The sequence below is a fragment of the Centropristis striata genome, chromosome 1 (genome assembly GCF_030273125.1).
Source record: "Centropristis striata isolate RG_2023a ecotype Rhode Island chromosome 1, C.striata_1.0, whole genome shotgun sequence".
NCBI lineage: Eukaryota > Metazoa > Chordata > Actinopteri > Perciformes > Serranidae > Centropristis > Centropristis striata.
In genome coordinates this window covers 22185136-22203340 of record NC_081517.1, presented here as the reverse complement: position 1 = coordinate 22203340, position 18205 = coordinate 22185136, and the positions used below count along the sequence as shown (strand labels likewise).

At 39.6% G+C, this 18205-nt stretch overlaps 2 protein-coding genes across 5 annotated transcripts in view; both read right to left on the bottom strand.

Annotated features, from left to right (window-relative positions):
• wu:fc21g02 overlaps positions 1 to 4924 on the bottom strand; it is a 53400-nt gene extending 48476 nt beyond the window's left edge. Inside the window, exon 1 of the mRNA XM_059334896.1 lies at positions 4594 to 4924. The gene's annotated coding sequence lies outside the window, so the exon portion shown is untranslated. The remainder of the gene's footprint in view (positions 1 to 4593) is intronic.
• Positions 4925 to 9899: 4975 nt separating this feature from the next.
• The window catches only part of LOC131973026 (glutamate receptor 2-like), a 100650-nt gene continuing 92344 nt past the window's right edge, over positions 9900 to 18205 (bottom strand). For 2 of the 4 annotated variants that reach the window (XM_059334881.1, XM_059334886.1), the window contains exon 19: positions 9900 to 12114. In XM_059334881.1, coding sequence (XP_059190864.1) covers positions 11980 to 12114 — 135 coding nt within the window. In that variant the 3' untranslated portion in view covers positions 9900 to 11979. The remainder of the gene's footprint in view (positions 12115 to 18205) is intronic. The other 2 variants (XM_059334865.1, XM_059334873.1) reach the window with 1 other exon arrangement.

Here is an 18205-nt window from a genome sequence, read left to right as displayed (position 1 = left end):
CGGATCAAACGGAAAAGTCCTAAAGTCCGGACCTAATGAGATAGGTGTGAAAGCGCCCATAGAGGACAAGATAGCTGTAAGCTAGGCCTATATATTACAAGAAGAAGAAGAAGAAGATTACTTTATCAACCCCACAATGGGGAAATTCAACCTCCGCATTTAACCCATTCTTTTTTACACGCAAGTGAACACACCGTGCAAGGAGCATGGCAGCACATTACTGCGCCCGGGGAGCTGTGCAGGGGGGTTAGGTGCCTTGCTCAAGGGCACTCAAGCACTTCAGTCCTCGACCTGTCAGTACCGGGATTTAAACTGGCGACTCTCCAGTTACGAGCCCGATTCCTAACCTCTAGGCCACGGACTGCCCTATTAGCAAGCTAAGGTACTGGAGCTTCAGTGCTCTCAAGTTTGAGTGGTGCTATATTTCTTATGGCAGTTTACTGCACCTAACCTGACCGGAGAAGGTCAGGTTAGCACTCTTGCCTCACAGCAAGAGGGTCACCGGTTAGACTTTAACCTGCGGCTCTTATGTGTGGAGTTTGCATGTTCTCCCTGTGTCAGCTTGGGTTCTCTCCAGTTCACTGCCCTCCACCCACAGCGCAAAACATGCATCTTAAGTTTAATTGGTGACTAAATTGCCTGTAGCAGTGTATGAGAGCGTGAATGTCTTTCTCTATGTATCTAACCTGTGATAATCTGGTGACCTGTCCAGGTTGTATCTCGCCCAATGTCAGCATCGGCTCAAGCCCTCTGCGACCTAGGATTATAAGGATTTAGGGATAATGAATGAATGGAAAAGGGCAGCAAATTTAAAAAATACTTGGCAAGTATCATTCACTGTCTATTGTCACCAATCAAACTTTATTTATATAGCGCTTTTCATACAAATAAATGCAACACAAAGTTCTTTACAAAAAATAAGAATAAAAAAAGACAACTAGGACTGCGCGCAGTACTGAACGGGCCCTCGCAGAGTGGAGCCGTCGGGGGAGGCGCCGTCAGGGGAGGGCACATCAGACGCGGCGCTGTTGGCTCAGTCCCTATGCGTACCAAATGGCGTGTCTCCTACCACTGTGCTTGTGGTAGGTGTAAAACATGTAACTTCCTGTAGCCAGCAGGGGGCGCTATGACTGTGTGTCACTATTGACCCGTGGGTGTGTCTCGGGCTGGACCCTCATCACGTATGTGAAATTTGGGACGGATTGGACAATGTATGGTCAAGTTATACAGTCTGGTGTTAGATGGCGAGACGCCATATTTTGCCGCCCTGCCACGCCCACATAGAGTGACTGTCGGTAAAGATTTATACAACTTTTGATCCCAAAGGCCTCGTGATGGTACTGACCAAGTTTGAAGTCCATGGGGTGAAATCTGTCGGAGGAGTTATGTAAAGTATGCAATGTGGTCATTTTATGAAAGGGGGCGTGGATAAAGCATAAGGGGCGGGGCTTTATAAATATTGTTATTGGGAAGTGTTAAGGGCTGGACTCTGATGAAGCATGAGAAGTTTGGACCAGATGGGACAAAGAATGGAGAAGTTACAACGATCTCGTGTTTTATGGCGAGACGCCATATTTTGCCGCCATGCCACGCCCACATAGTGTGACAGGCAGTAAAGATTTATACAACTTTTGATCCCAAAGCCCTTGTGATGGTACTGACCACGTTTGGAGTAAATCGGATGAAATCTGTTGGAGGAGTTCGTTAAAGTATGCAACGTGGTCATTTTATGAAAGGGGGCGTGGATTAAGCATAAGGGGTGGGGCTTTATGAAATATTGTTATTTAGAAGTGTTAAGGGCTGGACTATGATGAAGCATGAGAAGTTTGGAGCAGATTGGACAAAGAATGGAGAACTTATAACAATCTCGTGTTTTATGGCGAGACGCCATATTTTGGCGCCATGCCCCGCCTACATAGTGTGACCGTCGGTAAAGATTTATACAACTTTTGATCCCAAAGGCCTTGTGATGGTACTGACCAAGTTTGAAGTCAATGGGATGAAATCTGTTGGAGGAGTTATGTAAAGTATGCAAGGTGGTCATGTGATGAAAGGGGGCGTGGATAAAAAATAAGGGGCGGGGCTTTATGAATTGTTGTTATATAGAAGTGTTAAGGGCTGGACTCTGATGAAGCATGAGAAGTTTGGAACAGATGGGACAAAGAATGGGAAAGTTATAACAATCTCGTGTTTTATGGCGAAACGCCATATTTTGCCGCCATGCCACGCCCACATAGTGTGACCGTCGGTAAAGATTTATACGACTTTTGATCCCAAAGGCCTTGTGATGGTACTGACCAAGTTTGAAGTCAATTGGATAAAATCTGTAGGAGTTCGTTAAAGTATGCGACCTGGAAATGGCCAAAAACGATGACAAGTGCGATATTCAATACAAGATGGCCGACTTCCTGTACGTTTTCGGGTACGGGTTCTTGAGGCTTTTTGGTGCGTCTTCCCAGGATACACATATGTACCGACTTTCGTGTGTCTACGTGAAAAAAACCTATATTGTGAGGCTGTTTTGAAAATTTTGAGGGGGCGCTAGTGAGTCATTTTGCAAGGTCCATTGCCGCGAATACCAGAATACGTAAATTTCACATGAGATTTATGTATATTCCAAATTTGGTGAGTTTTTGAATATGATAAAGCCCCCAAAAAGGCAATTCATTTGGGAGAAGGAGAAAAATAACAAGCAGTACTGAACGGGCCCTCGCAGAGTGGAGCCGTCGGGGGAGGGCACGTCGGGCGCGGCGATGTGGGCCCTGTCCCTATGCGTCCCAAATGGCGTGTCTCCTACCACTGTGCTTGGGGTAGGTGTAAAACATGTTACTTCCTGTAGCCAGCAGAGGGCGCTATGACTGTGTGTCAATATTGACACGTGGGTATGTTCCGGGCTGGACCCTAATCACGTGTGTGAAATTTGGGACAGATTGGACAATGTATGGTCAAGTTATACAGTCTCGTGTGTTATGGCGAGACGGCATATTTTGCCGCCATGCCACGCCCACATAGTGTGACCGTCGGTAAAGCTTTATACAACTTTTGATCCCAAAGGCCTTGTGATGGTACTGACCAAGTTTGAAGTCAATGGGATGAAATCTGTTGGAGGAGTTATGTAAAGTATGCAATATGGTCATGTGATGAAAGGGGGCGTGGATAAAGCATAAGGGGCGGGGCTTTATGAAATGTTGTTATGTAGAAGTGTTAAGGGATGGACTCTGATGAAGCATGAGAAGTTTGGACCAGATGGGACAAAGAATGGAAAAGTTATAACAATCTCGTGTTTTATGGCGAGACGCCATATTTTGCCGCCATGCCACGCCCACATAGTGTGACCGACGGTAAAGATTTATACAACTTTTGATCCCAAAGGCCTTGTGATGCCACTGACCAAGTTTGAAGAGAATTGGATGAAATCTGTAGGAGGAGTTCGTTAAAGTATGCAACGTGGAAATGGCCCAAAACAGCAGGAAACGCCATTTTCGATCCAAGATGGCTGACTTCCTGTACGTTTTAGGGTATGGGTTCTTGAGACTTTTTGGTGCGTCTTGCCATGATATATGTATGGACCAAATTTCGTGTCTCTAGGTGAAAAAATCCTATATTGTGAGGCTCTTTTGAAAATTTCAAGGGGGCGCTAGTGAGTCATTTTGCAAGGTCCATTCCCGCGAATACCAGAATACGTAAATTTCACGGGAGATTGACATATATTCCAAAAATTGTAAAGTTCTGAATATGATAAAGTTAAAAAAAAAGGCAATTCAAAAATCACAACAAGAATAATAATAAACGGACCAATTTCAATAGGGTCCTCGCACCGTTAGTGCTCGGTCCCTAAATAGACGGACCAATTTCAATAGGGTCCTCGCACCGTTAGTGCTCGGTCCCTAATAATAATAGACGGACCAATTTCAATAGGGTCCTCGCACCGTTAGTGCTCGGTCCCTAATAATAAAAAACGGACCAATTTCAATAGGGTCCTCGCACCCATCCCCACATACACATCTGTATGTACACATACACAAACACGCACATAGACACTGTTTGATCCTGGAGATTGCCCTGGTATAGGGACTTCTGGACCAGCTCTCCACTAAGGGGTTGACCTCCTTATCCTATGGATATTATCTCAGTAGGAATTTTAGGAACTTATAACTTAAGCTGGTGGCGAGGAGACTCGCCTAGCTTCTGACTGCCTTGGTCCGGACACCTATCCTGCTTACTCTAGAATGGCACCTATTGAATAACCCTGGAACACAGATACCACGCTCGCTGCGCCCGTTCAATGGCAGCTCTCCTCTTACTGATCTATGCACTTGGTGAATTGCTAGGTTCATTTTAGTGGCTATGAATATAAGCCCCAAGGATAAGTTTAATTTCTTTGGCTAGAGTAACCAATACGAACCTAGTTATTACACACCACCTTTTAATACCAAAAGATTCAAAAAGCTAAGGTCCACTACTCCACATTAAATGCAATTGAGAATTTATTGATAATATAGCAAGGTGCAAGCATACAGCATAAATTGATTCAAATGTGATTACTTCAAAAATCCCAACAATAAAATGATTATCGTCGATTTAATGTCTTACCATGATATCCTAACTGCCTGTGTTGAATGAAGCTGTAGCTGGGAATTAAACCTGCAGATTTGGAGAAGGAGACATGAGAGTTGTCTGGCCAAGTAACTCTTTTGCAATGCCCGGCTTCAGCCCTCAGCTGTGGCTCTCCACTTTGTCCAAAGTCGGAGTGATCTTTGACCGGTCCCTTGGTCCTGGCGTCAGTAAGAACTTAGAAAGAAAACTCCTTTAATCTATCATTGACTGGCGTTGGAATGGTCATTCTTCTTATCACGCGTCTCTCATCTTCACCGGTCAAATTGGAAACCTTCTTTCTTGATGTAAGCGTCCTTAATCTGTCTTCTTCTTGCTTGTAGAAGAGAGAGAGTCGGTTGAAGAATCTTGCAGCTCCCCGAGAAGAACAACCTCGATTCTTCTTGTGTTGCAGCTTCTATACTCTGCCGCTCCTTCTTTCAGAGCATTACCTCATTGCCACTCCGTCCTCACCAGTCCTTTCATTGGTTAAATCTTCTTTCTGGTTTTTACTGTTGCCATGGCCCGATCTCTTAATCCTTCATCTTTTGAGCTTCCCTTTTTCTACTTGCTTAGCCCTGTCTCAATCACTTTGTTTCAAAATTTCTAACAATCAATCCGGTTATCATACATACTGATACAAACTGATTATTATTGCATTCATTTCAACAGTTATTTCATCAAGTCACATTAACATTGTAACTTATCATTTTACATACAATCAACTTTTCATTAGCATCTTTTTCACATTAATCATACTGGATCAACATCAATCATTACAGTGCCATTCATGTATCACATCATCTATTAGGAAAGTGCCCAACTGTCACCAACTGTTGTTACCCTGCTGGAAAGTCCCTGATTTCCACAGTCTCATACCACTTAGCTGGTGTGTGGCGAGTAGAGATCTCAATTCACTTGACAACACGCACGCACCAACACAAACACACACTCAGACTCACACACAGCACACCTGTGGGAGCATCCACACTGAGAGGTGGCAGAGCCCACAGCCATAGAGGACGCCGTCACAGAGACCACCAGGACCCGGGCAGACCGGGGCGAACTCCACACATGGTGCGGAGCCGCCTAGTCCCCCGGACCCAGGGAGTCTCCAAGACCACATCCCTACGGCAGACTGAACACACACCCCAGTGGGGAGGCCCCCATGAGGGAACACTGGAGTTAAAAACTAAAAGGCAACAGGACAGGATGAAAACTAAAAGACAACAGGACAGGATAAGAACTAAAATACTAAAAGAAAACAGGACAGGATAAAGACTAAAAGACAACAGGACAGGATAAAGACTAAAAGACAACAGGACAGGATAAAATCTAAAATATAATGGGAAAGAAAATACAAACGATGTGATGAACAACTAAATAGGTAAATAGGTAGCTAAATAGGTGAGTAAATAAATAAATAAAATAATCAGTTAAAAGCTAGACCAAACAGGTGGGTCTTGAGCCTCCTTTTAAAAACAACAACAGTCTCTGCGGTCCTGATGTCCTCTGGCAGGCTGCTCCATAGGCCATAATGGCTGAATGCTGCCTCCCCGTAGGTTTTAGTTCTAACTCTTGGAATAATTAAATTTACTTGGGAGAAAACTCCTTGCATGTCCTTGCATCAACCAGGGCAAAACCAGTGTTTCCTCAGATAAGAGCGATGGTTCAGGTGTGTAAAAAAATACATTCTGTGTTTGTGTTTTAGAACATAGTTATAAAACTACATTTTTGTACTTTTGCTTTAGCAGGAGTATTTTTAAACTGCTGTACTGTTACACCACTGACAACAGGCGGTTTGTTTTTTAATTTAAATCATTTTAAAAAGGGCTTACCCTAAACAGTGCAATTAACATTCATCTACCACAGTGACCACATGAGTGAAAGTGATTTCAACTGTCCAGAGACCCGCAGCAGCTTGTTTATTGCCCATAAAATCAGTGGATGTGTGTGGCTGAATGACATGAGGGGGAATAAAGCGTGAAAATAAATAATCTTGCAGAAAGCAAGAACTGGAGAAGCAAAGCAGCAAGCAACACTCTCTCACAGACACACACACACACAACAAACATCAATTTCTGTTGCTCTACATACGTCATCTGGTATAACTGATACGATTGGCTAAGAGCTACCTACACGCTTTTGATAGACATTCTAAGCGCCCAATAAACGGCTCCGGAGGATCGTAAACCACGCCTCCTCTACGGAGAAATGAACGGCTGGTTCCCAGACTAGATCTCATTTGAGATTAGTCTGGTGTTAGCCAGGCTACTTACACACAGCAATTAAGGGAAAATAAGAAAATCCTATGTGTTATTCATGAAATGTGCACATCAGCCAAGTCTTTTCAACCCAGTTCATTAAGACTCAACTACACCTACCGACCATAGGCTGCATGAATAATGAGCATAGTCTCCGTGACATCACCCGTTGGTTTGTGTCCCGTTGAAAGCATCAAGTTCAGTGTTACACACATCGCCAATCTTGCGTCGCCATCTTGTTTCTGATACGGGGAGCAGACCATATCTGGACTGTGGAGGAGCGAAAGGGATCTGATCACTGACTACAGCCTCTCTACACCTCAACCTGACTGAGAGAAGCTGCTGCTAATTCATGTTAGCATTAACTGGAGCATTAACTGGGATGTTAGTTTTGGCTAGCAAAAAAACAAACAAAATGTATGTTACTGACTTCAGAAAAGTGAGCAGCGACGAGTGTCTGTTAGTCCAACCAAACGCTGAGCAAGACATTTTTACTGAACAAAATGTTCAAATAAACTGTCATTAAGTGAAAATACAGTAAAAGGGTCAAAGTTATGAGACCAAACCGCTAAACGTCCTCTTTTCTATCTATATAACGTTACATATGACTTCATAGACACGTTGCCGTGGATACGCATTGTTCTGCTTCTCTCCTGATGACAGCTCGCCTTGTTAGTGACCTGTCAATCAAAGGTAGCCACGCCCCAAATCATATGATGCTTTATCTTCTATTTTCTTCTAAATGGGGCCATTATTTAAACTATTAACATCAAATTGTCTTGAAGAAGAATTTTTACTAGTGATTGAGACCATAGTGTTGTCCTAAAAAAAATTCTGAGGTGATAAATCAAGTTCCATTTTGCATTTAAATGGATGGCAAAAAAGTAATTGCAGCCAAACTTAGCGCCCCCTGCTGGAATATTCGGTAGAATGCAACTTAAGGCACTTCATGGTTCTCCTCCCTGCTCAGGCCCAGAGGTTGCCGCCTGGGGTGGTGTAGTGGTTGGCATTCTTGCCTCACAGCAAGAGGGTCGCCGGTTCGACTCCAGCCTGCGGTTCTTCTGTTTGGAGTTTGAATGTTCTCCGGCTTCCTCCCACAATCCAAAAACATGTACTTAGGTTTAATTGGTGACTCTAAATTGCCCGTAGGAGTGACTGAGAGCGTGATTGTCTGTCTCTATGTGTCAGCCCTGTGATAGTCTGGCGAGTGCAGATAAACGGCTAAGGATAATGAATGTATAACTGGCACTAATGCATACTAACTAGTAATATCCAAAACATTCACATTACAGACACTCATTAACCATTCCTGTAGTGCACTGCCCAAACACAGTCAGCGAGACACCACATTTTGACCTAGTCTTGTTGAATTTTCTTCAGTTGGAACTCATGGGCAATTGTTACAAGAAACATAAACAAAAGTCAGATTGAACAAATGACAAAATTCAATTTAATCTGAGAAAATCTATTGTAGATAGTTGTTGTTTAATATCTCTGTTTTATTTTCAGAATAACATTTTAAGGGCAGGCATGTTGAAAATATAGTGAAAATGCTCAGATCACACAGAAACAATCATTATACTATGAACTATACAGTATGTGGCAATATATCAAAAATAACCCAGGCTCTGTGGCTTTATCCATATCTTTATTTGCTCTGTTTTAAAGGAACTTACAAGATGTTGGTCAAAATTGATAAAAGTTAAAAGTTAAATAGAAACTGAAATAGTACCAGCGATAAGTCAGAAAATGTCTTCATTTCCACGTTTGGGAGCCATTCAGTGTAAACTCCTTATACCATGGAAATCTCTTGATAATTACCACATTTGATTATTGAAAAAAATATGAGACATGAGAAGAAATGGAAGTAGATACCTTGACATTTTCAGCTTTACCTAAATCAGACGTTTATCACATCTTGGGCATTGATGATGTTGTGGTAAGCCTTTCAGCTGACCCGCTAGCGTCTAACTAACAGCACAAATGACAACTTCCTGGTGAAAGAAAATAGCAGACTTGAGTTCTTAAAAACATACACTACACTAACAAGAACCACATTAATACTGCAATTAATATTGTTAATATTATTCTTATTACTATCATTATTAAACACTAAAATGCAGCCAGGCACAAAGCCTCAGGCTGACAAAGTTCATTTGAAAGAAATAACAAAGTGACATGCAAACGCTTTTATCATCCTCTCTTTGTCCTCCCGTCTTCGTTGCCATCATCAGTGCACTTTATCTATTAAAAGGAAGGTTATTGTTCACAGTTTGTTGTCCACTTCACAGCAGTGAGAGCTCCTATTGGCTCAGGTTCAGTATCAGCAGCTGCCATTGGCTGAGCATGGGGAGCTCTGATTGGTTCTCAGTCTGTTTGGCATATCATCCGATTGGCTTCAGAACTCTTATGACAATTTAATGTGCATGTGCGCGTGCAAATGTTCGGGTAAACGTGTGTTTCATATGTGATGCTGGATGTCAGTGTGTAATGATTAGGGAAGTGTATTTGTATCGGTATTGCTGTGGTGACCTATTCACAGGAGTGGGCAGCATATATATATATATATATATATATATATATATATATATATTACTCTTGAGAGATTATAAAAGTGCTTTAATGGGGGCTTTTTAGGGTAGAAAGTTGGGGATTCTAACTTTAGGTCAGTAGTTAAAAAAAGCTAACTGAGACTTTGGATTTTGGTTTAACTTAAATGGGCATTAAACATCATCCCAGAGAAAGTGAAAATCAATTGTAATGGTGTTGTAATTTAAAATGTTCATTTTGTCAAACAAAACTTGAGATTCCAATGTCCTTTCTGATGATCAAATACAGTTGCCAAGGCTATATGAAAACAAAGACAAGTACCTGATAAAATGAATAGAGAGTAAAATTTCAGCAGAAATGTTGAGTTGTTGTACAATACAGCAATGATGTATTGTATCGCTGAATAACATTTCATAGCAAACTTACACACATTTATTTATTAGAGACTGCCTACCATTTCATGCTGTAAATAGTTCCATGCACTCTAGGATCTTTGCACATTTAGGTCATTGTGTAACCATGATTGGTTACACCAATATGTTGATTGATAATCAAGCAAATATAATTTGGGAAGCCCTCGTGAAGTTGATAAAACCACATCATTGCCATGTTATGAGAAATTAAATATGTTAGGATTTGATCATTTTAATAAATTTGCTAATCTTAAACTAATCTATGATGCCTATATAACCAGACTCCCCAGGTGCTCAGGGACCTTATGGGTCCACTGAGAGCTCCGGGCTCGTTATCAACCCACCCTTACCTAGATCCTTATGTGGACTAACAGCCTTTTATCTTCTGGGATCAACATTCAGAATTACTTACCTCATTCAACAGAACTCAAACTAGATGCTGACTGATTACTTCAAACTCAAACTCACACTAACTAACCTTTTGAGGAGGGATCAGTCATTTTGTCAAGAATAATGCGGTGCTTCTTGTTTTATGGTGCTTTATTGTCCTGGATTGTGTCTTGTATTGTTTTGTCTGCATTTTCTTGTTGGGTTCTGATTTTTGTACTGTTTCTTGTGTATTTGTTGTATAATTTTATGAATTTTAAAGGCAAATCTAGGGACAGGGACTTAAATTAGCATAGGCTAATGCTGTGGGATGTAGTATTGGTTTATTCTACATACTTGTTTCTATAAATAAACATTAAACAATAAAATAACCCCTAACCTGACAATGCTGCCACAATTAATTGACTGTATATTGACATATGGCAGGTTTTCATTGCAGGCTCTGTGTTTATGAGTGTGTTTCTCTTATATTCCACCCAATTTAAACATCACCACATCCCTGTCAATATTCACAGATGAGGACTAAATCCAGGTCCAGTGTTTTTTTGTCTGTGGCTGATACAAAAGCACTAAATGTAATGGTGTTAATTCTGTTTTGGTAAACATAGGTTAACTATCTTTACATGACCTAGAATGGATAGAAAGCCCTTTCCCAATATGCAGTCTGGCTATCATATGGTGGTAGAGCTGTGTGCTTGACACAGACAAACCAGTTATTTTGAATGCAAAGCTATTACCCATAAACAAGGCAACATGTAAACTAGTACTAAACTTTAGCCACTACAAAACATATTAATAGGATTCTGTTAAACTCAAAAGCACAGTAGCAACACCCATAACCAAAAGCTAATTTATCAGAAACTATTAGATTTGTGTCAGAATACTTGAGAAGTTTATGTTTATTGTCTTTTTTGATCATTTAATCCATCTAATTAATTTACGATAGTAAGCCACTGAGTGTCAAAGTGTCAAATCCTACACAAAGGGACTTGACAATTATTTGCGATTATTTCGTATTAACATATATTTTTAATCCTTCCTACCCATCCCTGTGTATAGTGTATGTGGTCATACTGGTGTGTGTGTGTGTGTGTGTCAGTACATGCATCTCTTGGGTCTGGTAAAAAATATCTACTAATTAAGGATTTTCAGGCAGAAATAAGGAAAACAATTAAGAACAATAACATCATTATCATTATCTGCTATCACAATTACTATTATTTCATGGATGCAATTTTCAGGACATCAGTTTTTCTTCATTGCACTTGAACTCATTCAAACCAAGATTATGCTTAAATACCCACAATTCCTGATCACATCCCTGATTAATGTTGTTATTGCATTTATGACAACATCACTGTTGTCCTTATTTTCTAAAGCCTTCAAGGCAAAAATCTACCAAACAATGATGTGTGTTTGTTTAGAAAACTGTCTACTGTGCTTGATTGTTTTTCATGAATTTGTAATTGACCAGCCATCTTTCTCACTGATGGTCAAGTGGTTCACTTGGTAGGTGGGCTGGTCTTTGGTATAGCCTGACAGTGGTTGGTGGGGGAACAACGTCTGTCCAGTCTTTCCGAGCTAGATCGAAGAGCGATATCAGAAGTCCTCAGAGAGATATGATTGACTAAACTCCGGATTGAAAATCAGGGCAGATCAGCCATGTTGAGTGGTAATTGGTCACTGGAGGACATGACAAACATTTCCACTCACTTTCAGAGGGGAAGAGAAGATGTGTGTCAATTGGCTGTAAGGCACTGGCTCAGGTGTGGTCAGGATAGATCAGTCATGCTGAGGCTCATGGGTAATCCTGGACGGAGGTAAGCCACCGGGACACGACCATTCTCGCTGGTCGATCCTGTGATGGATAGACGAGCTTTGGAGCGCATTGCATCTGTGAATTTCATCTGTACAAAGGAGAAATATGTTAATGTTTTCATCATTGAAAAAAAAAAAAAAAAAAAATCCTCATTTACCTTGAAGGGCTAGTTTGTTGGCCAAAGAGTTTGTTATTAATTAATTACTGGATTGATGCGACCAGATTGGTTTATTCTGATACAGTGTTGCTAAGACCTGTGTGGTTCAGAGTAGGGCTGGGCGATATATCGATATATTTTTAAATGTGATATGGAATTAGACCATATTGCACATATCGATATAGTTCAAATTTGCACTGTGATCCTTGCTCCAGGCAAGCTGCAGATTTATTTAAGATATTTTTTTTATTTAAATGTGCACTTTAAGGAGCTTTGATATTTTAAAAAGGTCCTCCTGTTGTTATACAGTATTTATGTTCACTTAAATAAACAGTTTCAATAAAACTACTGTGACATGTCATATTTGGCTTTGACTGAACATTTGTTCTCACTTTGCGATAAATATATCGGGATATGACTTTTGGTCCATATCGCCCAGCCCCAGTTCAGAGTTACATTACATGTCTGAATCACACTTTGGAGTGAATGAATGCGTTTAATTCCAAATTCATGGATTTTCAGTCGGTACAATCAGACTCATGAACGTTTCATAGCTCAGGGTAGAAATAAACACATTCTTAGTCATAAAATGTTTGCAGACACAGAAACACTTAATTCATGTAGCAAGTACATATGTGTTTATATGTGGAGCCTTTACTAACACACTTACACTCTATGAAGGCAATGTGTGTCAGCCAACTTTCCTCTAAACCAGGTTTGGAGGAGGCTGTCAGGCTTCTGTGTACTTTTGCTACCAGGATCCCGAAAAGTGATTAAATTACACAGACCGTTAAACTTAATTTAACCACAAAGAGAAAACAGATAGAGTTAGAGTGAAAGAAAGATAAGATAAGAAAGCTAGTGTGAGTGGGTGAGCAAGAAAGGGGAAGCGTGAATAAGGGCAGACAGCAGTGGAACTGAAACTTAATCTGATGATTGTTGATGAAATCCTGTGGTTTATCAGTGAAGTATGTTAAAATACACCGCAGACTGGAGTTGCTGCTAACAGTAGAAGCAGGGTGACAGCTGTCTCATTCATTCATTACTGGAGTACACCCTGGACAGGTCGCCAGACTATCACAGGGCTGACGCATAGAGACAGACAATGACACTCTCATTCACTCCTACGGGCAATTTAGAGTCACTAATTAAACCTAAGTGCATGTTTTTGGACTGTGGGAGGAAGCCGGAGAACCCGGTGAGAACCCACGCTGACAAGGGGAGAACATGCAAACTCCACATAGAAGAGCCTGGAGTTGAACTGGCGACCCTCTTGCTGTGAGGCACAAGTGCTAACCACTACACTACCTTGTAGCCCTCAGCTGGTCATCTGTTGCAAGTGATGACAATTTTACTTTTTAGCCTTGTGCATATCCGACACAGTCCCCTCTGACATTATCAGTCCATTAAAAGCCACACGCCTAGGTTGTCGGTAGCGTAGTGGGTTACACAGGCGCCCCATGTGTAGAGGCTACAGTCCTCGCTGCAGCTGGCCCCGGTTCGAGTCCCGCATCGGACAGCCCTTTACTGCATGTCATTCCCCTCTCTCTGCCCCCTGTTTCCTGTCTCTCTTCAGCTATCCTGTCAATTAAAGGCATGAAAAAGCCCAAAAATATACATTTAAAAAAAAAGCCACACGCCTAAATCTGAGCCATGGATAAATGACATCACTGGTGCAGCCAGGCCAGAGTGCAGGTGGAAGATGGACACGCTCCTATGACATTCTGAAAAAGAGCTGGAGGAAGTATCAGAAAGTTGTTAAAACTGAAAATAATTCAATATTTTTCCCCAACATCTGAATAAACCATATGTTCTTTTTAAAAACTGTTTATTCAATGTTAAACCCTTCCCACTCCACTTTTGGCATTATGCAAGTATGAATTGTGGTTTGGAGGAAATAAACTTTTCACATTGTCTCTTATTATTGAAAAAAGGTACAATAAATATAGTATGAGATCACACCTTTGTGTGACCTAACTGGAAATATTTAAGTGCACCTCATTCCTGCCCTCCAGGAAACAGAAATGATTGTTGTTATTGCATTCCTTTTCAGCTGATTGACTAAAAAGACACTCATTAGATTAACTGCTCGTTGATGTAGATATCTAAACAGCCAATCAGGTGGCAGCGAGGCACTACATTTAGACATTTAGACATGGTCAAGACAAACCTGAAGCTAAAGTTCAAAGCGAGCATCAGAATGGAGAAGAAAGGTGAACATGGCATTGTTGTTGGTATTTCAGAAACTGCTGATCTACTTGTATTTTCCACACACAACCATATCGAGGGGTTTAAGAGAATTTTCAGAGAAAGACAAACTCAAATATCCACTTATTACAGCCAAGAAGAAGAAGAAGAGAAGACCATCTCAATGCACAACACGTCCAACCTTGAAGCAGATGGGCTACAGCAGCAGAAGACCATACAACACTTTATTAGGTGCACACCAAGGTTATTATAGTTAACGAAAACTAACCAAATAATGAAAACTAGAATTGAAAAAACATTTTCGTTAACTGAAATAAAAATAAAAACGAGAGTTTTTAAAAAACCCCATAACCACCTTAAACAGTATTTTGTGGTTTCAAAACTAACTAAAACTAACTAAAATTATTGTGAAAATGTCCTTCGTTTTCGTTTGTCAACTTTTTTCATACATAAACCTTTTTGGTTGATATGAAACCTATTTCATCTCTCTGGTTTTATGACTTAATAGCCTTATTGGGGCTGAGATGGATCAGACAAAGGAAAAAAAGGAGACATTTGTTGTGACCTTCTTGAATCTTGCACCCAACAAATACCCCATTACAAAAAAACTATAACTAACACTAAAACTAATGTGGTATTTTGTGGTTTCAAAACTAACTAAAACTAACTAAAATTATTGTGAAAATGTCCTTCGTTTTCGTTTGTCAACTTTTTTCATACATAAACCTTTTTGGTTGATATGAAACCTATTTCATCTCTCTGGTTTTATGACTTAATAGCCTTATTGGGGCTGAGATGGATCAGACAAAGGAAAAAAAGGAGACATTTGTTGTGACCTTCTTGAATCTTGCACCCAACAAATACCCCATTACAAAAAAACTATAACTAACACTGAAACTAATGAAAACTAAACTAACACTAAGCATTTTCCAAAAAATAAAAACGAATTAAAACTAGCAAACTCACTCTAAAAACTAATTAAAATGAACTAAATTTGAAAACAGGAAAAATCCCAGCGAAATTAAAACTAAAACTAATGAAAAAAACAAAACTATTATAAGCTTGGTGCACACTTCATCTAATAAAGTGGCTGATGAGTGAAGTATGGGACATAATGTACTCGCCCTGCACAGCAGCCACAGTGGATTGTATTCACTAGTACAATGTAGACCAAGCAGAAACATGAATCTTTTTCATCTAAAAGTCCAAACATAGCCATCTCAGTTGACACAACCTGCAGCACAATTCTCATTCACTCCTATGCCTTTCACTAGTTACAATGACGTTGCCCCTGGTCTGATCTGCCCTGCCCTGGGTAAAAGCAAGAAACCCTTAGTGAGGGTTTTGCCCATCCCTGTATTGTCAAAATACAAATACAAGTTCAATTAAACATAAACCAGATGAATGTAGTCTAGTTTAAAAGAAACCTATGAGGTGTTAAAATAGGGCTGGGCGATATTTCGATATAAAAGACATATTGATATATTTTTTAATGTGATATGGAATTAGACCATATCGCATGTATCGATATAGTTCATTTCTTTTCTTTCTTTATATGTAAATGCTTCTTTATTTATATATTTCATATATATACAGTATTTATGTTGACTTAAACAGTTTCATTATAACTACTGTGACATGTCATATTTGACTTTGACTGAACATTTACTCTCACTTTGCGATAAAAATATCAGGATATATATCGTATATCCATATTCAGCCTAAATATATCGGGATATGACTTTTGGTCCATATCGCCCAGCCCTATGTCAAATGGTAGAACGGTAGACATTTTTTTAATATTAAAGTAAAAAGATATTGACAATGGTGATTTCACGTTAAAGATTGCCATTTTATTCAAGTTTTAACCATATAAATAAATAAAAATTCCATCAAAAGAAACATTGTTCTGCCATGTAATTGACAAGAAAAATTATAAAAATGATAAGTGGGTTAATTTAGTTTCAGTAACAATGAAACTGCGTAAATGTTTACTTCAGCCAAAACATTTTTTCATATATATATATATATTTTTTTTACATACATTACTCCACTGTAAAATACTCTGGCACTGTGTTTGTAGCAAAAAATACTGTAATATATATACAAGCCATCATTTTTGCATTTATTTTTTGTAAAAATACCTTTTCTCACTGTTAAATGTACCAAACACCACATCTCTAACAAAAATATACTGTAATATTTAATGGTAAAATCTTTAATTTATGCAGCATTTATAAATTGTTTTGTCAATTATATGGCAGAACAGCGTTTCTTTTGACAGGAAAACTTTAGTAAAATATAATTTAATAAGTAATATTAGAAAAAGTTGCACCGTATTTATAACGGTAAAGTTCTGGCAACCACAGCTGCCGGTATTTTACCGTAAAACAACAGGTTTTTTTTTTTACAGTGTATGTGTTGCAACAACAGTAGATTTTATCACTGTATTATCGTGGTATTACACTTACATTGGTTCTACCAGGTTGTCGAGAATTTGATGACACTCACAGTCCATACTAGAGGTAGGATTCATTTAGTAACTCCATACTAGCAGGATACGTTTCCCTCCATAATGATGCTATCCTGATTTAGCTATCCTGATACAAGTTAATCATCCATGATAAGTCAACTGTGTAGATGAAGAAGAGAAAATACCTAAAAAAAGTCACACACATGCATGCATGTCCACACACACACACACAATGCAACTTGTCCATGTCCACGTGTGCCATCATTCACATGTAAACTAGCCATAAACTGGCAAAAGGCTCAACGTGCAGAAATGAGAGTTCTGGGCTTAAACGTTTGAAAGAATATCTACGCTATTAACCACTTGGTGTTCGGTTTTGAGAGGCTGTAATGGACAAAATTTTAAGGCTGGGGATGAAATAATGCTCCAAAGATTGACAAAATTTGAGCAAAGGAAAAATGACATGGCGATTTTTGTGGCCCCTTGACCTTGGACCTCTAGCTATGTGAATATAAATGGGCTCTATGGGTACCTTTAACAGACAGGTCCACTTTATGCTAATACAATGCAGTTTAAGACCAAACCCATGTAGTTTTTCTTATGCATTCAAATTGTTGTTTCGGCTTCTTTTATTTGAATATTTCTGCATATTGGGGTCCCTAAACAGTGTTGAAATTGCATAAATGTGGTGTCACTGGAAAGCTGAGACTCCTGTGGATTCAATGAACCAGATAATTGTATTCATATGTGATGATGTTAGTCCCTATAGAAGCAATTTCATTGCAGTGAGCAACTTGGGCCTCACATATTTTTTTAAACTTGACCTCACTGTATAAAATGATCTGTTGTGACTGTAGAATATTTTATGCTACAAATGGTATAATTTATGTTACATATAAGAGTTTCGTCTTTACTAAGAGAAGCCCCAGTCTGACCTTTTGTTCAGAACAGAGTATCCAGGTACCAAGTGGTTCAAACCAGAATAATGAACATTAATATCCGGGAGTTGTCAGACAGTAAAGGCAATGGAATTTTTGAAGATAAGCAAGTATAGATTGTATCTTTTTAAGGTTTAAAAGTAGATTTAGCAGCATGCTCGTGCCCGGGAAGACACGTCCATGTGTTGCGTATGGGCTGGAACATTCAAATTAAAAGACCTTACACACAGACAGAAAAGTCAGAGGGAACATGGGCTCCATTGGACTCGGGACCACCTTTTTTCAGCAGCCTTGAAATTGACAAAGTTCTCTTCCGCTGTACCTAGGCAGTGTATTTTGATGATTGATAATAAAGAAAACTAAAAGGAACTTTGAACTTCTCACTCAGAGAGGTGGTAAATTT